Source organism: Sinocyclocheilus anshuiensis, unplaced genomic scaffold, assembly GCF_001515605.1.
Source record: "Sinocyclocheilus anshuiensis isolate Anshui unplaced genomic scaffold, SAMN03320099.WGS_v1.1 scaffold481, whole genome shotgun sequence".
Classification (NCBI taxonomy): domain Eukaryota; kingdom Metazoa; phylum Chordata; class Actinopteri; order Cypriniformes; family Cyprinidae; genus Sinocyclocheilus; species Sinocyclocheilus anshuiensis.
Window position 1 is genome coordinate 1459749 of NW_015539907.1, and position 10739 is coordinate 1470487.

At 44.7% G+C, this 10739-nt stretch overlaps 1 protein-coding gene across 1 annotated transcript in view; it reads left to right on the forward strand.

Annotated features, from left to right (window-relative positions):
* Positions 1 to 1326: 1326 nt before the first annotated feature.
* LOC107686333 (zinc finger protein 423-like) overlaps positions 1327 to 10739 on the forward strand; it is a 19302-nt gene continuing 9889 nt past the window's right edge. Inside the window, exons 1-3 of the mRNA XM_016483300.1 lie at positions 1327 to 1547; positions 2166 to 2266; positions 4005 to 7441. Of these exons, the coding sequence (XP_016338786.1) occupies positions 1327 to 1547; positions 2166 to 2266; positions 4005 to 7441 (3759 nt within the window). The remainder of the gene's footprint in view (positions 1548 to 2165; positions 2267 to 4004; positions 7442 to 10739) is intronic.

Sequence of the window (10739 nt, forward strand, 5' to 3'; positions counted from 1 at the left end):
TTTAAAATAAAATGCTGACATTACGAAAATGTGTGACTGCAAATCACGTCACGGTGTATTGCATTGCAGTAGTTATGCATGTGTAATGAGTCAAATGTTTTTATTTTATTTCATTTTTTATGGGGGTGCTTTGGTTTTTCTTGGGGGTGCTGGAGCACCTGCTAGCCCCTTCCTAGCGCCACCCATGTGTCATATCTTAAGGTCCTAAGTCATGTCTAATCATACCTTGTTTTCTGAATTTTTGTTTTGTTTGGACTCTTTTGGAATGAGGTAATTTTAGTGTTTCATCAGCTGAACAAGTAGCGCTATGAAACAACCTTGTACAAGCTCTACATCTAGCCTCATTTTTGTCAAATTTAATATGGCATTTTCCCTTACTAAGGTCCATTACTATTATAATTAGCATAGCTTGAGGCTAACAGCATTAGCATGTTGACGTTTAGGTCACTGATAACATACTTATACTTTAGAATAGGTTCTGGGTGTAGTTCTGAAATGAAACATTTGTGGAAAATTATTAAGCTTCTCCAGCAAAAATACACATTTTGGTGAAAAATACACTGTTTTCTGGTTTTCCACAACTGCACTTTCTGGGTATTTCTGAAGCAAAATACTTAAAAAGCATTTTAGGACAAAGTGAGATGTTAGTAGTGGCATCTAACCTAGATGGATGATGAGATTAATCAAGCCAAAACCAGAATGTTTGCCTTCATTTGTCAAGTTTGAATAGAATATGTTGGAATGAATGTGAAACTGGTTTAGTGTTGGTGCGGTTGTTGTCATATTTAACCTCGTCTCACATGTAGCATAAATTTCAGTGTGTTAATCATTGTGGAATGGCTGTATTGTTTTTGGATAGTGTGTTGTTCCAGAAGGGGAACAGCAGTGCTATATGTCATAAGTGTGGGTCTGCTGTATATGCCTCCAAGCGCTAATGAACACACTAGCCTGTTTTGGCTCTGACGTTTGGCTCGTGTCGGTAGGGGCATTCACAAAATCCACAGCTCTGGTGTTGGGAGAGATGGAGGGGATCTCTTTTTTCCCCTTCTGTATCTGGCTCCCACCCCCTCTTCTTCTATCTGTCCTTGTGTCTGATAAAGAGGAGAGAGGACAGACATCAGACTGAGCACGTCTTCATTACCGTCTTCCACCACGCTTCCGGCCCCGCATGCCAGCGCTTTGGCTAGCCCATTAACTGGCCCCGATGTGGTTCAGCCCAGCCCGGTCTGGTGGAGGCATGGGAGTCTGTGCAGGGTGGGGGGGTCTGCTCTTGAACCTCCTAGAATTATCTGCAGATTAGGTGCTGGGGTGGCTGCCGCCATCACCATGTGTTTCTGTTATCGCGGTCCTAATTACCAGACCCCGTTTGAGGCGGGGTGGCAGGCCCATCCCTGGACATCAGAATGTGTCCTTCTGCCAGTCTTGTCTTCCCATTCTTCCCTCCCTCGCTACACCCTTCCATCCTGTGCTCCACCCCTCCACATGGGACAGGCTGGCAAGGAGAAGGCCAGCGCCAGTGGCAACCACCAGAGCAGCCTGTTAATTCGGTAATGAGTCACAACATGAAAGAAAGTTTGGGAATGGAATGTGGAACAAGTGAGAAACAAACTGTCAGAGCGGGAGAAAATCTGAAAAGAAAGGGAAGGTCGGTCAAGCCTGTAAATGTGGAAAGAACAGGAGCATGGAAGGTGCCCCATGTTTTCGCGCCCATTCCAGTCGCCAGTTCTGTTCTCTCTCTCTTTCCCCCCCTCACTTTTTTCTTTCTGTTTCTTTTCTAATTTAACTTTTCATTGAAATTTCTTACCCTGTTTAGTGCTCTTGCCAAGTCCCCCGGTGGACAGATGACAAAAGCCCCCTAAAAGCCATGTGATCTTCCATTTTCCGACAGCCACACTTCTGAGGATTAAAGCTATTTAATGACTATAATCTCCTTCTTTCTCAAAAGTGATTTCTCACATTCTGTCGCAGTCAGAGGGATTGCATTAGCATTAATAGATTTATAATTCGCCAGAATGACCACATGTGCCAGGAGTTTTTTTTTTCTTTTGGGCTCCATTCTTTTCCTCTACTCTGCCTCTTTTTTTCCCTCCTTTTTTCTGGCTCTGAACTCAAGCAAGTGTTTCTTTGTATCTCTTGCACTGTGGTACATGTCTGTGTCTCAGCAGGACGGCCTACCTGTCAGTCGGCACCCCCACCGTCACCACCATACCCGCCCCCTCTCACCTCCACAGTGACTGGATCAGAGAATGGCCTGTCAGGGGCCATGGTCTCATTATTGTGCAGCCAAAGAATTCACCACGGTTAAGTCCCTTATGGGCTTTTCATCTGGGCTCTTTCATTGGGCCACTGCAACACATTCTCTCCCGTGTTGCAAGGGTTTTAGGTTGTGTTGGGATAGCTCTTACCCTGACACGGACACAAAAGCATGAGAACAGAACAGGGGGAGGGCACTGCACTTGAAGGAGGGTGGGGAAATTGGCAGAGGAGGTGTGTGAGAGGTGGGCCGGGATGTCTTACGCTAAATGTAATCTGAGAAAGTGAGTGAGACTGAAACAGAAAATGAAAGGGGTACAGAAGAGGGTACACACATGGGCACAAACATGAGTACTTTATTTTTTTTATTAGACATTCTGAGTATACTCTTGTCATTTTGTCTCTATTTTTTTTATTTTAGTTGATGTATTAATTAAAAGACTGCATATTTATAGTTTTGTTATGTATTAAAATGGCATAAGCCAAAATACTTACAGTGACATCATCCTTTCAAGAAGTGAATAAAAAAAAAATCAAAACGCCTTTTTTTTTTAAATCACTTTTTTCTTATATTCTGTTAACAGTAGGGGAAGTAAATCCCATCATAAGGCTTAAGATGCTATTTTTAACATTTTCTTTACTCCAGCTCTGAATTAATTTCTCGCTTAGAGCTAAATTCATAATTCATGGTTTTACAAATTTCTACCCACAAACCCCCGTGGAGATTTATTTGTTCTGCACAGCACCTACATTTTAAAGTGGATCGATTCATCACTTGAATTTATTTTCTACAAATTCTGCTGTGCTCACCTTTGTGTAATGGGAGAGTAGTGGGCGGAAGTAAAATCCTACAACTGCCATATGGAGTTGAAGTTATTAGTTTATACAATACACGCTGAGGTGATGCACTTTCTTTGTTCTTTTTTACTTTTCCCTTTTCCCATTGCGTTGGGTCGTAGATTGTGACTCCGTTTCAGTTGGTTTTTCATTTCTAATTAGAATACTGAGCATAGGCGGCCATTGTTACATTTGGCTTGTGAGTGCGGATGGAGCTTTTAGGGGATGTGGAGTGTTATCCTCTGTAAACATACATTTTTTTGGGATCTGTTATACCAGAGGCTTTTTCAACGCATTAAGAGTGAACATACAACTTAAAGGAAATAAAGCAAACAAACAGTGCACTGATAGAAAATTCTGTGTTTGTCTGAGCCGCAGTGGGACTTTGTGCTCGCAGAATCCCTGCTCAATAAGTCATGAGCTCTCTTCCTTGCTTTCCTTCGGAGTCTGCTAGTTGAGATGCTAAATAGATGACGTGTGGACTGTGTCAGGCCCCATCAGATTACACAAAGCAGGACAGAATTAAGAGCAACCTGCTTTGTATATCTTTGTATAATGTATGCCTGCATTAGTCTAGACCGGCCGTGTGTTTGCACAAACAGCAAAAAAACATAAATAATCCAGTGCTATGATTTTGTATGTGCTGTCCATTAAGAGGGCCTTCCTTTCTGAATGTGCTGTAATCACTTTTGAGAAGCTTTTCAATCTGGTGACCATAATGAAAATATGATAACGCAGATCCAAATCTGGGGGATATGGGCATGAGCTTGTTTGCTGAGGGAGGATAAAAAAATACATCTTTGTTCTTATTTCTCTACTCCTTTGGGGTTTGCTGTCTTTATTTCTTTGCTTCTATTTTGATTTTTTTCTCTGCCTCTTTAACATTTTAATTCTGTCTGTGTTTTGCATTGCAGATGGTGATGATGACCCGGGGCTCTCCTGGGTAGCGTCCTCTCCCTCTAGCAAAGACGTGGCATCGCCGTCACAGATGCTAGGGGATGGCTGCTGCGATATGGGCATGGGCACAGGGGAGGAAGAAGGGGGCTCTGGCCTGCCTTATCCCTGCCAGTTCTGCGACAAGTCCTTCAGTCGCCTCAGCTACCTGAAGCGCCATGAGCAGATCCACAGTGACAAGCTGCCCTTCAAATGCACCTTCTGCAGTCGTTTGTTCAAACACAAGCGCAGCCGTGATCGTCACGTCAAGCTGCACACCGGTGACAAGAAGTACAGTTGCCAAGAGTGCGAGGCAGCATTTTCTCGCAGCGATCATCTCAAGATCCACCTCAAGACACACAGTTCCAGCAAACCATTCAAGTGCAGCATTTGCAAGCGTGGCTTCTCTTCCACCTCCTCTCTCCAGAGCCACATGCAAGCTCATCGGAAGAACAAGGAACACCTGGCAAAGAAAGACCAGGGTAAGCGAGATGGATCTAGCAGTGATGTAGCTGAGCAGGACCAGGACCTATACATGTGCGATTACTGCGAAGAGACGTTCAGTCAGACAGATGAGCTTGAGAAACACGTGCTGACACAGCATCCCCAGCTCTCGGACCGCGCAGAGCTTCAATGCATCCACTGCCCTGAAATCTTCAGCGATGAAGGCACTCTACTCACCCATATTGACAGAACGCATGCCAACAAGAAACACAAGTGCCCCATGTGCGCTGAGCAGTTCCCATCTGTAGAGGATGTATATTGCCATCTTGACAGCCACCGGCATCCAGACTCCAGCAACCACAGTGCCAGTCCTGATCCAGTCTTGGGAAGCGTGGCATCAATGAGCAGCGCTACCCCTGATTCCAGTGCCTCCCTGGAGAGAGGATCAACCCCAGACTCCACCCTTAAGCCTGGACAGAGCAGACGAAAGCTTGCACCTTCTTCTGATCATGATGATGGAAGCTGGTCAGGCAAAGGGACCTACAGTTGTCCATATTGCTCCAAGAGAGATTTCAACAGCCTGGCTGTCCTGGAGATTCATCTGAAGACTATCCATGCAGACAAACCTCAGCAGAGCCACACTTGCCAGTTATGTCTGGAAACCCTGCCAACTCTCTATAACCTTAATGAGCATGTGCGCAAAGCACATAGATCCAGTGGGAGCTCTGCGTCAAACTTTCCCCTTCTGCAATTCAGTAACGTTTCGGCCTTTCATTGCAACTACTGTCCTGACATGTTTGCAGACATCAACAGCCTGCAAGAGCACATCCGTGTTTCTCACTGCTTATCTGGTGGTGGTGGTGTTGTTGCTGGATCCACCACTTTGGAGGGCAACCATGCTTTCTTCTGCAACCAGTGCTCCATGGGTTTCCTTACAGAGTCCTCACTCACTGAGCACATCCAACAGACCCATTGCAGCAGTGGGGGAGGTGTGACCAAGATGGAGTCCCCAGTCTTGCAGCCCTCGCAGTCCTTCATGGAAGTGTATTCTTGCCCTTACTGCACCAACTCTCCCATCTTCGGTTCCCTCCTCAAACTCACTAAACACATTAAAGAGAATCACAAGAACATCCCACTCGCCAACAACAAGCGCAAAGTCAAAGTGGCAGACTTGAGCCCAGCCTCATCTGACGTGGAGATATCCTCACCCAAACGCCATAGGGTAACTGGTGACAGCACTCCAGCAGTTGCTAATGGAGACTATCCCTGCAATCAGTGTGACCTTCGATTCACCAGCTTTGAGGGCTTCCAAGCCCATCTGAAGTCCCACCTGGAACTGTTACTGAGGAGGCAGTCTTGCCCACAGTGCAACAAAGAGGACTTTGATTCTCAGGAGTCACTGCTTCAGCACTTGACTATTCACTACACCACCACTTCCACCCAGTATGTCTGTGAGAGCTGTGACAAACAGTTCTCTTCCGTAGACGATCTGCAAAAGCACTTGCTAGACATGCATACCTTTGTACTGTACCACTGCACACTGTGTCAGGAGGTCTTTGATTCAAAGGTGTCCATACAAGTCCACCTGGCCGTCAAGCACAGCAATGAGAAGAAAATGTATCGCTGTACGGCCTGTGCTTGGGACTTCCGCAAAGAAAGTGACCTGCAGTTACACGTGAAGCACAGTCATTTGGGTCACCCTACCAGTACGGGGGCAACCGGAAAAGCACGCAAATGCATATTCTGTGGGGAGACCTTTGGCACAGAAGTAGAGCTCCAGTGTCACATCACTACTCACAGTAAAAAGTATAACTGCCGGCTCTGTGGGAAGGCCTTCCACGCCATTGTCCTTTTGGAAAGACATCTCAGAGAGAAGCACTGCATTTTTGATGGAGGAAATGGCAATGGAAATGGAGGAAGCCAAAATGGAACGCCCAATGGGGTGACTCAAAGCTCTAAGCGTTCCACAGCAGGATCGACTGCAGCTGCTGAGCAAGCAGATTTGCAGAGCATGCTATTAAAAGGAGGAAATCAGGAAACCGCGAACAGCCATGAAGCTAGCGGTGGTGAAGAGGAGCTTGATGCCTCAGAGCCAATGTATGCCTGCGACATCTGTGGTGCGGCCTACACCATGGAATCTCTGCTTCAAAACCACCGCCTTCGAGACCACAATATCAGGCCTGGTGAGGACGATGCAAGCTCAAGAAAAAAGAAGGCCGACTTCATCAAGGGTAACCACAAGTGCAATGTTTGCTCACGGACCTTCTTTTCTGAGAACGGCTTGAGGGAACATGCTCAGACGCACCGTGGCCCAGCAAAACACTACATGTGTCCCATCTGCGGCGAACGCTTCCCTTCACTGCTTACTCTCACTGAGCACAAGGTCACCCACAGCAAGAGCCTGGACACAGGCACCTGCCGTATCTGTAAGATGCCCCTGCAGAGTGAGGAAGAGTTCATTGAGCACTGCCAGATGCACCCTGACCTGAGGAACTCCCTCACAGGCTTCCGCTGTGTAGTTTGCATGCAAACTGTCACTTCAACGCTCGAACTGAAGATTCATGGAACTTTTCACATGCAGAAGCTCTCGTCTTCTGGGGTCAGTGGCGGAGGAGGAAGATCAGCCTCATCATCTCCCAATGGCCAGCTGCAGGCCCACAAACTCTATAAATGTGCCCTGTGTCTCAAAGACTTCAAGAATAAGCAAGAACTGGTCAAGATAGATGTGAACGGCCTGCCTTATGGTCTTTGTGCTGGCTGCATGAGTCGGGGTACAAATGGCCAGTCCCCAACTGTTGTTGTCACCCCACAAGAGGTTGGGGAGAAGGGCACCACTGGACTGCGCTGCCCAGAGTGTGCTGTTAAATTTGAGACCCTGGAAGACCTGGAAAGCCACGTTCAGGTGGACCATCCCGAGATGAGCCCTGAGACCAGTGGAGCTAAGAAAGTCACCGATGCTTCACCTGTCCCTAAAGTAAGTGTCAAAGCCTCACCCTCATGATAACCTGATAAAACTGTCTCAATTATATGTACTTTTGTCTGAAAGGGTATTAAAGTGTACTTGATAGTTCAATATGAAAACAGAAGATCAAAGATGACTCTTAGTCATTGTCAACAAGCATTGGGCTGTTTGACAGAAATGTTCTATCACAAAATGGTTTTGTATTTGCGTAGGGTATTTTTTTTAGGTCATTTGAGGTTTTCCTCTAGTTCTCAAATTTGTGTTCTTTCTCTACCTTTTCTCTTTTTGTGTTTCTTTTCCTATTATCTCTTTTCTTTTGGCAGTTCAAAGAAGAATTTTATGCAATTTCTTTTGAAAAGGGGAGACATTGCCAGCAACCATTTTCTGGCAGTATTTTTAGTATATAAGTTCCCTGTGTTCCCAAAGTGTTCTGAGTCAAAGAGAGATGTGTGAATTCATGGCTACATTACTACTGGCCCCAGAGGGTTCAGCAGCCTCATCCCCATAGTTTCCTTTGCTAGTGCGCGTGCGTTCGTGTGTATTTACGTATGTATGTGTGTCTGGCTGCTTGCCGGTCGCTCCTCCTGCTTTCCTACCCTTATTTGCTGCCTTAGTCTTGCCCCAGCACTCTCTCTCACTCCCTGCACACAGGTGTGAGACAGACAGGTGAAATGAACAGCTCTATTTCTGGAAGTGCAGACATCGCTCTCAACAGCTGTTCCATTGTTTAACACTTGACTACGCAGCTGAGGCCTCGGCTGCAGGTCTGATTGCTCTGTTAACTCTTCACCATGCAGCCGAGACCAGGACTGCAGGTCTCGCTCTTTCAGCAAAGGCCAACAAACAATTAGGTTCTCTTTTATTCCCCTTCATTTCATTCCGTGGACAACTCGTGGACAATTACACGCATTTTGCTCTTTGTTGCAGATATTTTACGAATAGAGTAACTACATGTGTACTTGGAGGGGGTGTTATTTACCGATGTTGGAATTCTAATTATGATAGGTTAGGTGGACTAATAAAGGGCTCTATAGCTTAAGTTATAGGAATGTGTTTCCTCAAATACTAGCATGCCATAGAGTGCTGGGTGGGACTTGTTAATGATTGGCTCCTGGTGGATTATATTTTCCATCCCGTGTTTCATGTTTCTTTGGCTAGTGGCCCTGGCTGCAGGTTATGAACGTAACTGAACAGTTCCTCTGTAGTTGTTTTATATGCCTCCTCCCTTGGTGTTGTTATTCTTTAAGTAATAATTGCTGCTGCAGCACACAGTAGTGTAGATTAACGAGCTGGGCCTGTGAGTAATTTCACAGAACAAACGGCGCAATGCTCTGAGCCTCAGCAGCTTCCCGGCCTTCTCCAGACCTGACAGCTGATACTAGAGTGGAGCTGCCTGATATATTCCTAGTCCTAGTGAGCATGCTGCATCTGTCTTTAGAAAGGCCATTTTGCCTAACCACATAGACTTGTGTGTGTGTGTGTTCACAATCTACACTTTTCTTTTTGTCTGTTCTTATTTTAGGTGGGAGGAATTTTGAGTTTAATTCAAGGGCCCTTTGGTTCCATGTTCATTTTCTCCTTCATATAATGAGCATGGAAGTGCTTAGCACCCAATTATTCCCATATTAACCACCCTGACTTTAACCTCCCATCCACCTATCTCTCTCCCATCCCTCTTTCCCATCTCACCTGACCCTTCACCATTCAATCACAACCTAACTGCATCCAACCTGCCCAATCTCAGACCAACACAATCCAATTTGGACCACGCTGAGTGCTCTCTCCTTTCATCCCTCCATCCTCTCTCACTTTTCCTCTCTGAAGATACTGATGCTAGAGATAAAGGCTGCGTGTGAGACGGCAAGGCGGATCGTATGTCTCTCCCCATCGCCATGAAGGGAATTTTGGGTTAATTAACATCATAATTGTCTGAAAAGCTGGAGGAGATTAATTATGGAATTGAGGCAGATTATTTTAAGTGCCGTTGTTATTTTATTATTTTTTCCACCCCTCTTCAAAGATTGATGACGTCTTTGAATAATGAAAAGGGAGTCGTGTATTAACCTTTATCAGACTGCGTTAGGCGCCAGAAAATTGAAGCGAGATCACAAAGGAGTTCTAGTCTTCCTCTTTCTTTTTGAGATTACGAAGCAATCATTAAATAGCTACACTATCTGTCAGCTTTGATATATGACTAGTGAGGCTATTATAAGACTTTGATATTTTAGCCTGTCTTTTATGCTGGAATTTACAAGCATGCACAGTGCTTTTTTTTTTACATACACAACAGGTATACTTGCATCATGCAGCTCTGTGACCACTTGTATAACATTTGGAGTGACCAAGGTCCAGATAATAGTAACGAGACTTTATTTTTATTTGGCTGTATGTAGATTTGGCTGTATGTAGACTGACAACCACAACCAGCCTCATACTTTAAACACAGTCATAAGTGCTAGGCAGATTTTAAAAGCCCTTTTTCAATTTCTAGAACAATGTTGTTGAAATCAATTTAGGCATGTTATTTATGCACAAATGCATTTATAAAATTATCTTAGTCTTTAATATCTTAAGCAATTCAAGCAATAAAATTCACTATAATTCATGTTAAGTCAAGAATGGTCTTTTCTTATAATAATTGTATGCTGCAATTTAGGAATCAGTCATTTTGTAGACAGCCTCATTTATATTATGTGTGCTTTCTGATTTGTCACGTCAATATCAAACAATTACTGAAATAGCTGAATTTTGACAGCAAATGGACTTGGTGTAGTTTCACTGTGACATATATTTAATTGTTGCTGATTATTTGACTTGAACTTACTAATTGAGTGAGCATTTAGTAGGCTACATGTTCTTCTCCTGCCGCGTTAAATAGAACAATTTAGCTTTGTGCTTTTTCCTCACAGTTTGGCAGCTGTGGAAATCGCACGAATTTGATCTCTCCGCCTCCCGTGTTTCATCAGTGCTTTCACTATGCATATTCATGCGTGCTTCTCTGCCAAAAGCAGCTGTGTGTGTGAGTGTGGTCTTTGCATATACATTGAATGTAGTTGATGTGTGGAAGTCCCTGTGCATTCCTACCAACACATACCTGCTCTTATATATGATTGACACATCTGATAAAAGCTTGCATACACAGACAGACACATTGTCAACTTCCAGCTTTTTTTTTTTTTTGCAACATCCTCCCTGTTCGTGGATACACAGACAAACGGTTCCCAGTTTCAGTCATCCTACCTTTTTGCAGAGGTGTTATCATACCTCACCTAACTTCCCACATCCCCCCACTTTCCCTTCCTCTCACTCT